The 16,327-nt window shown below is 34.9% G+C and overlaps 1 protein-coding gene across 2 annotated transcripts in view; it reads right to left on the bottom strand.

Annotated features, from left to right (window-relative positions):
• arhgap24 (Rho GTPase activating protein 24) overlaps positions 1 to 16,327 on the bottom strand; it is a 132,798-nt gene that overhangs the window by 99,452 nt on the left and 17,019 nt on the right. For both annotated transcript variants that reach the window (XM_006627143.3, XM_015340178.2), the window contains one exon: positions 11,734 to 11,933. In XM_006627143.3, coding sequence (XP_006627206.1) covers positions 11,734 to 11,913 — 180 coding nt within the window. In that variant the 5' untranslated portion in view covers positions 11,914 to 11,933. The remainder of the gene's footprint in view (positions 1 to 11,733; positions 11,934 to 16,327) is intronic.

Consider the following 16,327-nt stretch of genomic DNA (forward strand, 5'->3'; position numbering starts at 1 on the left):
ATCGGTAGACTTTGAGTGTTTTTTTTTTAATAAAGGACTTTGAGTATTTCTGCTGCATACAAATTGTATTAATTGATGTATTTTTGATGGGTGCATTTAAGCCACACATATCATTGAAGCCATAACATTTTATGTAATCAAATCAGCAGTGAAGGACAGTCTGCTCTGTGGAAGTTGAACAAGCATAACAGTAAAGAAGCAAGAAAGAAGTAAGTACATTTACATTAGAAGCACAGATTGACCAGATAACATACAGTCAGATGGAAAAAGATTGAAGTAGAAAATATTTAGCAAGCTCCTAAATACTTAAACACAAATAATGAAATAAATGAAATAAAAAAAAACAGGAACAGATGAAACAAAACTAACCATAACTCTTCCTTGGGCCTCATTGCTAGACTGAAAACAAAAAAGCAGCATCTGTAGTTTCAAACCAAAATGTAAAATACCAACCCACAAGCTCAACATCATGTGTAAAGAGATTTTTGCTTTGGGGTAAAAGATTTTCTACTCTGAATAATGAGGGAATAAGTATCCATGAAGAACCGAATAGAATCTCCATTAAGTAATACTTTCACATCTCAATGATCATTATCATGAGTACATTAACTATGAAAGCACAAAGCCTGTCTCTAGGTGCACCAGAACTGCCATAAATCCTGCCTGCCCCCATGACTGCATTTGGTATAGCGTTGGCCAGGAAGGGTTGTCATTCTGATAGAAGATTTTGTAAATATTGTAAAAAATGATCTGCAGTTTCTACTCTCCGGTTTGGCCCAGAAGAACTTAAACGGGTTTAAATTTCCTTCCTCGGCTCTCTCATTCTGACTCAGATATAGCACTCAGCTGCTTGGTTCAGGATTTGATACTGGAAGTTTGTGGGGTCAAATCCCAGGTTAGGTACTGTTGCTGTACTCTAGAACAGTGTATCCCAATAGATTAACAATGATAGCATAGTAATAATCATAGTAAAAATCCTAACCTCCGTGGACCAAAGCCTGTTAATTGTATCAATCACCTGCAGAATTATTGCAGAGGTGTTGCCAATGTGCAAAACCATGTGACCTATACAAACTGGATTGAAACTCTCAAGAACCAGGCTTGGAGACCTGTCTATGCAGGTCTTCAAGTCCTGGGACTTGCTACCCTTATAGCCAGTTAACTTTAATGCGACAATAAGCAGAAGAATATGTGTCCTTAATCTTCTTGTGTAACAACTTTCTTGTGAGACTGTTAAAGTTATGATACGAATATCCTCCTCCCTGAATTTGAACCCTGTTGAGAATTTGTCAGATGAGCTGGGATGATATGTGACATATACTGTAGGGCTCAGAGACCAGTGAACCTGCAACCCTGTGCAAAGCATGTATTGTAGATTTATATCTTGTATTGCTTTTAGCATTTATTAGCATTATATATCACAGTATACCTGGTGTTGATCAGCCCTGTTAATGCCAAATTTTAAGAAGTGAAATGAATTTACACCTGTCATATGTGTTCAATAAAATATCAGTGCATCTGCTACAAAACATATCACCGGTTTCTTTTGGATGCTCAGTATAAATAAGCACGTATACACTTGGATAATCAAAGATGAGTAACTATATTTTCTTAGTAATAACCTCATGTATGATCAATAGGGAATTCAGAAGACCATAAGCAATTTTATTTAATGTTGTTCTGTCATGACAGTATCATCTTGAGTTGCTCTGAATAATAATTATACATGCCAGTCCAGCCCCTTGTTAAGCCTAACTTGTATGCAGTCATCCAAGAAAATGTGTGATTTCCAGCTTTATTAGGGAATTATGTGATGTGGAACATTCATATTGAAACTGATATATATGAACTCTTGTCAGATGTGTCCTTGGAGAGAGAAAATGCTCCCATTTCAGCATAAAGATATTCTTAATTAAACCTGATAACTTGTCAAAGATCCTCAGAGCTCTTACGATAGAGATGTCATTTTCAGTCTTAACTGTTCCACAGAGACACAGTGTGCTGGTTTTCTTAACAAGATAGTACTTTAAGCCATGATTATAAATGGACTTAGTTTTTTTTTTCTTAACCTGTAACTCAACATAATGATAAGAACAAAACACGCATTGACCTTGTAGTAAGAGACCACATGTGGATCAGGTCTGGAAAGACCTGATCATTTAATATTTTCATCAGTGCTCAGTTTATTTAAAATTCTGTGTGCATTAAAACTTTAAAATGGTCACAGGTAGGCTAGATGTGATAATCATCATGGTGGAAAAAAGTTCAGCTAAATATATATCAAGGATAAATACTGTTTGTTAATACCCCCACAGGCTATACTGTAATACATTCATTAAAAAGTACTTCCAGGGGAACAGATATTTGTTTCATATTAAGAATTGAAAGAGTATATTGAGCATACTGTATATCAAACATATTTGGGGAAAGATCTTCTAACTTATTGTTTATTGATACATACACCTTTTATAATTTGCAAATTAGGGCAGAAAAAGACTAGAAAAGATATGTGGCTCTTTGCAGGCAGACAGATGGAATAACTAATGTACAATAACATGGAAATTACAACTAGTCAAATATATTAATTCTTGCTTTCTCTTTGATTCTAACAGAAATATGTTGATTAGAACACTCAAAATAATAGATCAATAAACAGGACCAGATTTGTCTCTGGATTCTGGATGTGGAGTACTTACATTTTGAACACATTTCTAGACCTACAGCAGCAAAACAGGGCAGGGATTTGAGGGGTATTCAGGCAAATACTGATAGACACATTAGAAGTATTTGCCATACAGTATGCTACCATACCATCAGAATGTTCAGAAAGTGGGCCAATTCTGTAGCTGTCTTTCAACAAAGGACCTTTCAGAAATTACTTCAGGTTGGCAAATAACAGAAAAATAGTCATCATAGTTGAGACCAAAATCATCAAGTAGGTATCTTGAAGAAAATAGAAAAGTTTACAAGGGTTTTCAGTAATTCTGAAACAAATATAATGTATTTATACCTGTATCACTGATTGGACAGTGAAAGAATACATGGTACTGTACATAGAGTAGGATACATTATTTAAATGCCCAAACAAAATGCTTAAATGAAAGGAAAGTTAGAATAGTTTTGTATGCACACCATAAAAGTAACTCCAAATGGGATTTTACAAAACCTTTGATTGTCAGCATGCTAAGTCGTCTAAATGTGTAAAATAAACGAGACATCATGTTCACATAAAACTGCATGTTAGGGTTAATGAAGCCATATGTTTCAAAACACAAGGTAATAAGAGACATTTGTTTCCTCGTGTATTTAAACAGTTTACATGTTTCTCATTTGAAGTCTTCAAAATTAAGTAAATATTAATATGGTATCATAGAACCTGTACTGTATCTAGTGTTCTTTCAATGCATGAAAATAATGCTAAATGAAATTATTATTGCTATCATTGCAACTGCAGCTACTACCGATAGGTTCAAAACGTAAATAGCGGAGGAACACAATATATGATTACTATGAGATTTTATAGTATTTATGTAGTGTCTGGACAAACATTTATGATTGATATGCCAAAATATGTACAGTATATAGAGAGAATGACTTCATTACATTTGTTTAACCATTTTCAAGTTAAATTTAATTTAAATAGAATGTATTTAAAATTAAATATAATTATTCCACGAAGTTGTGGCACAGGGATTAGAAAGGCAAAGCCGGGCAGTCAGTTTTTGGGCTAGAATAAGCTTTAGAGGCATTAGGTCCAAATTAAGGCTAGAAGGGCTGGAATACTTTAATATATACAAATACAAAAAACAGTCTCACTTAACCCACACCCTTATGTAAAGCCAATAACTGCATTCAACCATTACTAAGAAGCACCCCAAAGTTAATTAGGTATGTCTATAAGAGATATGCACTTATTTTAATATCTATTGGCATATTTGTGCAATGCAGCAATTGAAATTATTTTTTTCTCAATGGTTCAAGGAATTAAACTCTATTGCTCTAAGCCACTGGCAACTGTTTTCTTTGAGCTTTTATTTTGAATGTAATTACTAAGTTGCTTTGTTATGCAAAAATCCGGTCAAAAGACAGACATCTTAAGGCAAAATGAGGAGCTGCCCTGGGAAGAGAGTAAATTAGATTTGTCATGCAGTACTGACACTGTGGCAGCCTATCTCTTCCAATTACCTATCAACTATGATACCAGGGCATTTCTGTAGCATTGCATTCACTGATTTATTTGTACATTGCAATGGGCTAGCTAGTGTATTCAAATTGTTTTAGGGCAGTGCATTGACCTACAACCACTGTTGCTGTCAAAGGAATGATTCGGTTTCCTTATACCACAGTAGCTTGTGATAATGGTTTGAAGCGTATAACAAATTAACTTAGTTACAGAAAGATGGAAAAACATACCTCTGTTTTCTTATATTATGTATATTAATTAACATTAGTGGTTTACTACAGTAATTAAAGGAATGGAATCCACTAATGTGCAATATGGCTGAAGTATTTAACTTTTGGTTATTGTGTATTTAATTTTTTGTTACAGGCTGTCCAACCCATGGCAATGCAGTGTTATTTTTTATCATGCTATTATGTTTATTTAAAAAAGACATACAAAGGTGTAAAATGAAGAAAAAAGTGATATCAAACCACAGACAGGATGAAACAATGCTTAGGCACTCAAAGATCACTCTGTAAATGATGTTACTCAGATTATGTTTTTACTATGGTTCTAAACCTTAACAGCTGATGATAAGCTCCACATTATAAATACAGTATGTTCCTCCACAGTCTAAGTAAATCAACATATGGCAAAAGGACATTTAATGTTTCTTTATTAGCCCTATACAATTTCTTGCATTAGGAATTCGGCTTTTTGCATACCCCAGCCTTTTCTCCATGAAGACACAGACACACAGATAGGGAGAGAAGCTTGGGGTCAGAGCACAGGGTCTGCCACTGTACGGCACCCCTGGAGTAGATGGGGTTAAGGGCCTTGTTCAGGGGCCCAACGGAGTAGGATTCCTCTGCCAGCCGCGGGATTTGAACCAGCAACCTTCTAGTCACAGGTGCAGATCCTTAGCCACAGAGCCACCTCTCCACCCGTTTGTGGAAGTCCTGTATATCTAATGTCCTTATTTACTTTGTTATCATTATCATTATTGTGATTCTGACAACCTTTCCTAAACAAAATTGATTGATTAATAAAATAATGCTCTTTTATGCAAGTAAACACCATAGTAACTATTGCATTTCACCTTCAGTCATTTAAGTGTCATGGAAGTACTAGTGGTGTTGTTATAGCCTGTCACCCTGGCTTCCTTCGAGAAAAAGCTAAATGAGATCCTAGATCATTAGTTACTAACCACCAAATGGGCTAGACGGGCCAAATTGCCTCCTTTCATTTGTAAAATTTCATATAGTCTTATGTAGATCTCCTTGGAAGGGAATTCATTTCTTCTTTTGGCTACTTTGGGGAAGAGAGTTTATTAAACACTTGTAGTGTAACTTGTAGCACCAACACTGCTTGAAAGACAATCAACCTTTTCTGAGAACTTTTTTACTGACTCAAAATAGAGTGTCAAAGAAAACACTACAAAAAGAAGGAAAATAAACTCTGTTTTTAAAGGCTCCTTAAGAAGGGCAGTACCTTGCAAACACTCTATTATTATGTTATCAGATAAGTGGCTACAATTACAATAATTATTCCATTAATTCAATACAACAGGCTGCTTCTTTGTGGAATGAATTATCCGTGTGTAGAGCACAAGCAGCAACAGGCATAAATCAAACTCATTTCTTGCCTACACGTGTCTGTTCTGGTGTACAAGATTGGATCTTTGACATCATTCTCCCATTCCTCAAATTCTTGAAATAACAAGAGATGAGCAAATATGAAACCCTCTTTCACAGAATGGCACTTTCCCAAATTGTAAACAGGCCTCTTCTTCAAGAAACATTTGGTATCTGCTGTACTGTATTCAAGAAGAAAGCTTCTTGCTGGTCTTGCTGTTATTAAGAAACACTTATTTCTGGATTTTAAGATCGAAGGTTGAGTGGCCATACTTCCTGAAACACAGCAGGGACAGATGCTTACACTCCAGTGTTAGTGACAGCAATTAGGAGAATGAGACAAATAATGAATGGAGACATCACATTCAATGAGTTGGCTAATTAATAGCAGTTTTTTTACCTTCATGCTTCATCACCTTTTGTAGACTAACTCTTGAAAATGAGTTTAATGAAATTGTTGTACAGCTTCCACCAAGACCATGATGAATTTATGATGGTGACTTTTACAGATTTGTATTGCCTGAGAAAGGCATGACTTACTATGATTGTGCTTGGTTGTTATTTCTTGTTATTTTATGGACAACAAGATGGATGTTTTAGTTTATTGTGTCATTTCTATACACATTTCAAGGGGTGCTTAACACTTTAAAAAGTTACAAGGCTTGTTTTACTCTTTTCATCCCAAACCTTGAAATAGGAAAACAGAAATAAGAAGCAAATTCAAGCTAATCGATTTGTTTTTAGATTCTCCTTTCAATAACGAATTAATATATATAATAACTACAAATCACAAAGATACTGTCAGAAAAATAACAATCTTGTTTACAGCAGATGCACAAAGGTACATTTGTTATGCTGATTAACATCTGTCATCAACAGGGGGCCTAATGTTAAAGTCACAGACTAGCATCATGTTTGGCCAGCAGTGGAAGCAGTACAAGCTCCACATAAATGATAAATGTTTTGTACTGGGTTGCAGATGGTTGTCTTGTCACAATCTCCCCTTTCTCTCGCAAAGTCTAGGCAAGCATATCACTGTTCACTGGTCTTTGAGCTTTAGATGAGGTGATGTAGGGCTTAAGCAACAGTCAATTAATGAAAAAGATTCCAAAAACATTGAATCAATATCCAAAATCCAAATTCTGTTAAACACATGCTTACAAAAACAGATGGGTTATTTCTGTTGTTCAGTATACATGCCTTTATTGTTTACTGTTGTGTATTGCCATTTTTGTTCCAACTGCAGTTCCAACTACATTTCAGATCATATCAGAAAAAACCCCAACAATAACAGCATTTTATGTTCATTTTCACTCAGTTGAACTAACCTTAATTTTATACAGTAATACATAGAACTATTGTTTATTAGCAGGAAAAAAAATAATCAGTCTTGTTTTCTTGAAAAGTACATAACTGGCCATTTACTTACAAGAAAGATCCACCTAAAAAAGTGAACATTGAAGAGGTACAGCCCTGAAAATGTCTTAGCACCCGATCTTTATAACTGTGTTTATTTACTTGGTACAATAGGCAATCATCCTACTATCATCATCCTGCTCTTATCATTCATGTCCTGAAGGGAAATCATTGGAAAAAAAAACATATTGTAAAAGCGAATAGGTTATGTGACAAGTCACCAAAGCTAAACCTGGTGTCAACTACTGTATCTCTCCACTACACAAGACAGAGAACAGCCCTAGTCCTGAGGCATCCTGTATTGTGCTGACAAAGATGGAATATTCCATTTATCAAAACATATAAGGGTTTTGTTCACCAATGGGTTTCAGAACAACACTTTCATTCTTTGACTGAGTCTATTCTTTTTGTCTGCCGCCCACTTCCAGGTCTGGGATACTTGACCTTCACATTTGGCAGGGAGTTGACTTCCAAAGCAGAGGTGGTCTGAATGCCTTCCAGAAACTCCAGGCTTGCTACACATTTACAGTCAAATGGGATCCTAACAATGAAGTGGGCAGCTTAACTGTTCCAAATTAATGGAAAAGTTATTAGAGTATTAGAGAAACCAAATTCTTCTGCTTCCCCTATTCAATAAACGTTCCCAAATATGCGAGTCCTGTTCAAAAAGTTCTATAAAAAATAATTTTATCATAGTTTATCATACTGCTCTTTGTCAAGTATGACAATGGAGAGGAACTGTTGTGAATAATTCTCAGTCTTTCATGTGAGGCTGAGTTTCAAAGTTGAGTGCAGGGAAAATGTTTATAATGTACACCATAAAACAATATTTGGCAGGTCTTTTCTCATCACACAAAATAGAATTCCCCGAGTATGTGAAAAATACTGCTTGTCATATCTTTCACTGCCTGAAAAAAATGTATATCGGTAGATTTGCACACATTATCTATACGCTGTTCATTGTCAAGCAGGCTGCTTACGTCATTTACAATAGATAGCATAATGGAAATTAGGCCTGGATTTCAAATAAGATATTTCCTTCACAATCCTTTGAGAACAAAATGAAAGTTTATTTGAAAGCAACAGTAACATTGATCCGACATGAAGATCTGCTATAGCATCAGTATATCATTCATTCATGTATAAAAAAGATTTAGCTGTGAATTGAAGTGAAAACAATAAAGGAATTTGTTTTCTGAATACTGTACATAATCGTAGCTTAGATTAAAAACCTGTCATAATGGCATATTCTGAGTACCGATTAAACTTCTCAAATTGAGGCTCAAGGAATATACATAATGCCATTTATATACGTACTGCTAAATTGCTTATGAAAACCTACAGACACACCATTACGCATTTGATTTTAGTTTTATTTTTCTATAAAATGGTAACGCATACTGTTTTAAAAAAAACATACAGATCAATGGAACAATTAATATTATCCCTACATGATATTTCACTGAAAATTTTGAAAGATTTGCTAAGTTCAATGTTATTCAAAAATTTGAATTATGCAGTATGACAATGCAAAATTAGTATCTGGATACCTGTTTGGTTCAGAGGGAAGATGCTAAATATAATGTGCCAATAATTTATTTCCATAGTTTCTCTAATCTGTTAAGTACCTACAGTATATGGCTGACATATTGATTCAGATTGTTTAGAAAAACATGCTGATTTGCTAACACTCAGCACCAATAGATAGGATAAACCTGTACTAGTGTCAATTCCAAAGGTACAGGTATTGCACCCATTAAATGGATAACTTGGGGGTCAATACCAAATGCATGTAAGCCTGAGGTAAGGGCATCCTAGATGCCTGTGTGAATATAATTAAAGGACCTAGGATGCAACAAACAAGGCACATTCTTGTCTGCATTTGTAAGAGAACTTTCAAACACAGTAAAGTATTTGAAATGCTAAATATAGCTCTTATAATATATAAAAATGTTCCCACAATTTCTACTAAACAAACTTTTTACATTGCTTAAAGTATATCCAATAGGCTGGTAACTCTCCTATTCATTTATAATTAGCCATTACTTTCTGAAATTCATTTGTGAGCTGTTAGGCTGAGTGATAATATTGCCACTTGGATTTTATCTTCCACTTCCAGTAACCCCTAAGCACACATTTGCCAAATAAATATACTTTATTAAACAGGAAACATTTCAACACAAGCACCATACATAGATTTTATATCAACAGATGGGTACTATTCTACAGTAGACAGATCATGAGTAAAAATGATTTGTCTTTCATTTTCTTTAGAAGTACCTGAAACAGCATGAGGCACTGTAGGTGCTTGAGAGTCGTCAGGATCAACAGCATCCTAGCCAGGTATCCCCATCTTTGAGGAAGTGCTAAGACATACTGTGACATGCAGCAAATGTGAACGACCAGCTGTGAGGAAGTCTTTTGTATGTTAATACATAGTCACAAATTATACCATGGGCCAGGCTTTGATAGCAACATAACATCATTACATGAACAGACGCGCACAAGGGGTATTCCAAAGATAACCATACCTTAAAGTTCTTATACCCTTTAATATTAAAATATCAAATATGAATGCTTGATCTCTTTGTTTTCCATTTCCCATGTCAATTTTGCAAAATTTTCCCATCCATGAGCACAATTTAACATTACTACTCAAAATAATCTCATTGTCAGTGTTCTATGAATCTAGGCCAGAAATGACATACTGTACTTAAAGTTACTGCTCTGCCCAAACGTGAGCTTTTTTTTTAAAAAAAGGGCACATTTAAGTAATACCAAACATGATTTGAAAATCAAACGTAGTTGCTATTTGATTGCAGGAGAAATATTTAATGTACTGTAGGAAGACCCTGAATTTCAAATTATAAACAGATGAGTAATTATTAGAAATGGAAATGAAAGATGTCATATATTGGTATTTAATAAATGACTTGTTTCAGTTCAAGAGAGACAAAAATATCTCAAGGCCATGGAGCAAACAAATATGATTTAATTATTTTGATCTCATAAGCACCAAATGTTCATCTGGCCAGCAGCAAGGCATTTGGTGGAGTGAAAACAGATGTACATCATAAAATATCCAAGGGAAGAAACTTTCCAAAACTGCCCACTCAACTAAAGACTTACAGAATACATTCAAAACAATAAATTGTCAATTCTAGAACCTAACTTAATATAAAATGTATGTTTAAAATCTATCTTCAAGACTTGAGAACCAGATGAGCACTGCACAAAAAATGAATTGCAGTACATCAGTCTATTTTAAACATCAATTTTGTTTGATGTGTTTTCTGATTTAAGCCTCATTATATATACAGGTATATGCAAATTATATATGAATGCATTTTCTTTTCCACATCTAAAAGTACAGTATGACTGCAATTGAAAATCAATGTAATGTATATTCATATTTCAACTTTCTCAGAAGCAAATTTTTATTTTTTCACTGATCCTGTTATCCATACTATGAGCTAATAAGTCAGTACAATTTTCAGCTTGCAGGTTCAGATAGGAAAACAGTATGGGTATGTGGCATTGCATTACAAACATGGAAAAAGAATACTTTTGTAGGTCAAATACTTAACTTGCTTAATGAGTGTTTAAGAGAGACCTGGAAACAGAGGGGACTAGTACTGAAGCTTAGTTTCTGAACCCATTACCTGAAGGTTATGGGTTCAGGTCACAAACACAGACACCGCTGCCATAGCCTTAAGGGGGTTATTCTATCCCCTTGACTTCAGTCAGAACAGCTGTATAAAGCAATGCTATGGCATCAACATGTTCTCAATCCAGTGGGTAGTGGTGGTGGAGTTACTCTCAGATTTTTATTAGCTAATGCTGCTTTATCTTAAATTATGTGATTTCCTGCAGTGAAGATTTCCTCTAACAACCGCTTTAGCGAAAAATGATGAGAAGGAAATAAGCTGAAGGAACCTATGTCTGATAATATCTTAGAACTTGTTTACCTCAAAGAGCAAGCTAAAAGAAAAACTGTAAAGGAAACACTTTTAGAGTATTTTTATGTCATACTGTATCTGCTTTTAAGGTGAATGTACTCAAGGAATAAAGACATGTATTCACTATCATGAAAATATGATAATATTGTTATACTTTCCAGGGCAACAAAGTTTTCCATAAATTCAGGAATAAGGTTTGTAAGATACAGAGAGGAAACTGTATTGCTACTTTGTGTATTTTACTGTATCTTTAAAGCTATGTGAACCCATAACAAACCTTGGTATGCTATAGACAGAACAGTAGTGCATTGTAGAGCAAAAGAATCTACAACTAAAAAAAATTGGTATGCTGTTTCAAGATACAAAGTACTCTAAATTCAATTGGAATTAAAATCCTGGACTTTAAAACATACAATGATGTTCATTTTCATGAAATAAAATGGAAAAGATACTTCTGTTTGTCTTCCCACATCTAGTTGCTGGGAACCTGGAGAGTTCTAACTGGGAGTCCATTGAGCTGCACAATGCAGAAAGAAGAACTTCTTGTAAAGGGTTTACTTACCAAGGCCTTTGTTTCATCTTCATCTTTGTAATAATAAAGCTGATCTCCCTTCAGAACAAACCAGCGTGTGTGCCAAGTCTTGACAAAGCCTCCTTGCTTTCTTAGCCACCCACACCTAATGACATTTTGCCTGCTTCTGCCTTGCTGGGGACTGTTGTTGGAGCCACTCTGTTCGTCCATTATAAGACGTATAGACCTTTCTGTTAGGAAGGAAGAGAAAAGAAATGAAGACTTTTAGGTTAATAATGTGCTGTTCCAAAACCTGGATTTATAGAGGCTGACTAATAGACCTGACAAAGGACTACCTCCAACTGTTTTTTTTATTTATTTCTCTTGGAGAAGCTAACCCAGTTTCTTTCCCTTTCTCTCAGCAGGGAGCTAACCTACTTTCTAAAGTGCCATAAAGGTAACTCCAGCAGCACCAACCAAATAACAGGAAGGACATTTGAAGTACAGTCTGATACAGCACTACAGCAGTGCCTTTTCAACTTAGGTATGCAAAACCTACATTTCAAATTTTGGAGATCATATCAGAAAATTAACTAATAAGATGGTTATAATAGCAGCAGAAAACAGGAAGCAAACAAGAAAGAATACTTTATAAGCAGTAGAGCAAAACAAACTACTCCTAACGACCTACCCCACAACATTGATGCTGAGGCAGTTTAACCTCTGCTCTCAATGATACTATATGTAATTGACATACAGTGCTGTTCTTTCACAAAAGAACATTCAGCACATAATAACATGCCCTTGCCCACACAAGAATGTACCAACCAAAGTAACACAGTAGTAGTAATTGTGTCAGAATTGCTAACTCTTTTGCTGTAGAACAAATTTTGAACCAAATAATATTCAAGGAAAGAAAACCAACATTTTTCTTCAGCATTAGAACATAATGGTGAATTACAGTCACTTTGTTGTTTATATTCATTACCTTTAGATATGTGAGATAAAGTAGGTTTTCATTTTCTTTCTAAACGTGTAGCAGTTACATTAATCCCAAAATTATTTTTTGAGTTTATATATTTTATTATATAACTAGTGAGATTTAATGAATCTCAAGAGTGCAATCAGAACTTATAGAAAGTTCTCATTTCTAAAATAAAGAATTTTGTCTTTTCAGATATTCAGTGTACTAATGGGCCTGTAGTCCAAAAAAGAGGTTGCAGCACTGATACGAAAACTTAAGAAGTTGGTTTCCGAAGTGCACTGTAAGTACAACATCCCCTCAAGAACTCCACTACTAATGCGCGTTATAATATATACTGTAAGATTAAAGCTCATTGACCAATATCTAGATACTGAAATGCAAAATGAATTCTGTTCAAATAATATTCAAACAAATCAAAGTTTTGATAAAGGTGATGGTGTTACTGATTCTTATATAAAAATGTTTTTATGGAAAGTATATATTACAAGAAATACAGGTTCAATCCACCCTCTAAAGAGCCTAGATTGTAGTATTGTATTGGAGTGTAGTGGTATGTAGGGGTGTGTGTGTGATAGTGCAGACAGTAAATGTCTGTCTGCAACACGTTATAGCTACAGTAGCTTCTGCCAGGGAGTGTGTGGATCAGAGATGGCAGGGTTTCGTTATGGAATAGTAGCTGGCTGGCAGGATTTTACATATTACCATTCATGAGATAGGAGAGACCTGAGGGCTCTCAAAGTCCATTGCAGGCTACATGGTACAGAGGTGGCAGGTCAGTGGACGTGCCGGAGTGGACCTTCAACATCTAAGATTGATTGATTATTGTAACAGACCAGGTAGAGTGGCCAGTGAAAAACTAAAACCACTCAGGAAATCAGTTACTGGGAAGGTGTGGTTGCTATGGTTTCTGCTGTGAGGATTTGTATGGACAAAGATTTTAAAATAACAAATCGTGTGCTCGATAGATGCTCCTGATGAGAGGGTTTGGGTGTTTTAGTAGCTTTGAAACTATGCTTTGACCAAGGAGTTTTGTGTGGAGGTGGTCATTAGTATCTTTCTATAGAGGTTGCCTTTCTTTTTTCTTCTGCAAAGAAATGTAGCAAATTAATTTCTCAAAGCATACTGTATAGCTCTAATGCATAACATTTTTAAACAAAGTTCCAAAGGAAGAAAGAGGTGAAAACATTTTAATACCAGAGAAAATGCTAAAACAGTAAAGTTGGCCCTATTAAATTAAACTGCACTGTTTTTAAGGAGACAGACTAGTCCTTAACAGATACAAAATGGAATGGCAGAGCAATTTTTAAAAACATCTCTGCCTACTGTATGTGAAGATTATTCTGGTGTCTAAAAGTGTTTTATGATATTTGGAAAGACCCAAAATAAAATACTGAGCAATTAAAAAATATCAAATTATGTGGGACTGTACATACATTACAAGGTGTAACTAAAATATGCATGTGACTTACAGTAGTTTTGTAATTTCTTGTTGTTTCCAAAATAAATACATTACAAAGCAAAGGATACACAATGGGAAGAAAAATTTTGATTTAGAAAGAAAAGAAGAGCACAAATATAACAGATTTACATCATGTATTTGTATTAACATAACCAGGTCATAAGTCCTGTTTTGAAATGCTTAATGTAACTAACTGCTTCTGGTTCATTTGGTGAGCTAAATATCCATCCATTTTCAATATCCATTTAGTCCAAAACAGGGTAACAGTAATCTGGTTCCTACCTCAACAGACAACGGTCACAAGGCACAAGGGTGCATGCCACCCACACTTAGAGTTCAATGGGGACAATTCAGAGACACCAGTTAACCTAGACAGTATGTCTGCATTCCGTGGGAAGAAGCCAGAGCACCACGGAAAACCTACGCAGAGACCATGTAAACTTGGCCCGGAATCAGACATCCCCAAGAGCCATGAGGTAGAACTTCCACAACACCATAACACCCGTGACCTAAATGTTCTGCAAATGTACAATTTAGTGAGAAAATACCAGTCATGGAAAAATTCTGGATATTAGAGACATCCAAGAAATCGTTAAAATCAATCCATCTTGAAAGTTGTCTCAGGTACAGAAGTAATGTTTTTGGATTTTGCCTTGTTTCATCTTGTCTATTGTGCTTAAGCAAACAATGCAAAAAAACTCCACTTAGTTTGTATTTGAAAATTTGCTAATTTTAAGTGCAGAATCCTTATTAGAATAGTTTCAAATTAGCAAATACTGTACCTCTTCTTGAGAACTTCTAATAGGGGAATTCAACTATCTCAAGAATTCTCCTTGAATGTCCTTCTTAAACCGTTGGTAATAGTCCAGTGTCAAATCTTGCTTGGAGACTTTTTATGAGTTGCATAGGATATTTTATTAAATTGTCAAATGTCAACAGCATCACACTGTACCAAACTACACTAGACATGTTTGAGATTCTACATATTGCTGCTTACATTTGCTAAATATATGACAAGATCTTTGTGATGCCAAAATATACTCCATACTGCTTACTCTTGTAGGACAATAATAATTTATTGTTTGTGAACTAATGTTAACACAAAATATGATAATTGAATGTTAATCTAAAAGTATTACTAATCAGAGGCATATTCTGATTCCTTGTGTACTTCTTCAGTTTCAGGCATCTAAAAAAACAAGTGAAGAACAGCTGTTTGTGCTATTTCATTAGGATATCTCAAATGTATTATCTCATTAGAGAGATACTGCACTGTCACTGTTACCACCAAATAGTTCAGAATATTCCCAAAATCAAGAGTTATATCAAACTGTATATAGACTTAGACTCACACTCAGTTGATGTTAACTATTTGACATTTTTGATAATGTCCACTACAGTACAAAGTCACCTCAAAATTAATAGCTGCACTTCAAGTGACAGGTCTTTTTTGACATAAAACTGCATTTTCTACTAAAATGGAAGATGAAATGAAGTCTTTTTACATTTTTTCTGATTTTCATAGACATATTTCATATTTTTGAAGAAAATCACTCCAGTGCCCAGTCATATTATTCTTCGGCCATTCAACTAGACACTTTAGATACAGCAAATTGGAGCACAAGAATTACACTATTGCTATACAGTATGTTCCTTGCCATACTGTATGTAGGTTCCTTGTACATTCAGGGAGAATACTCTATTATAAGCATATTAAATATCATAGGACATCTATATTTCTTTTACATAATTGTTAAACATTACACCATAGAACACTTTTAAACAAAAGATATATATATTATACAGTATAGACCAAAATGTTTTGCCAAAATGTCCCTTTGGGACAATGTAAAATTATTTTAAAAAAACTAACTGCCTTAGCTATAAATCAGAAGACTAGAAGAGAGTTGTAATCAAATTACAGGATCTAGTTTTCCTTCTCCTCAAGAAAAGAAATACTCTTCAAGAATTGATATGGAAATCTGCTTGCCATATGAAATCTGACAGACTTGTTGCCATACCCTGGGTGACACACAACTCCATGGTATCACATACAGTCCAAGCACATTTTTCTGCAGACATTAGTAGGGAAGACCATGCAGATGTTAGCCTGAAGCAGGCAGACCATCTTAGAGATGATGACTGCTTCATGTTATAGCTCTGTCACTATGCCAAACCTTCAAAGCTATGATTTATCATGT

The sequence above is a fragment of the Lepisosteus oculatus genome, chromosome 3, assembly GCF_040954835.1.
Source record: "Lepisosteus oculatus isolate fLepOcu1 chromosome 3, fLepOcu1.hap2, whole genome shotgun sequence".
Lineage (NCBI taxonomy): Eukaryota > Metazoa > Chordata > Actinopteri > Semionotiformes > Lepisosteidae > Lepisosteus > Lepisosteus oculatus.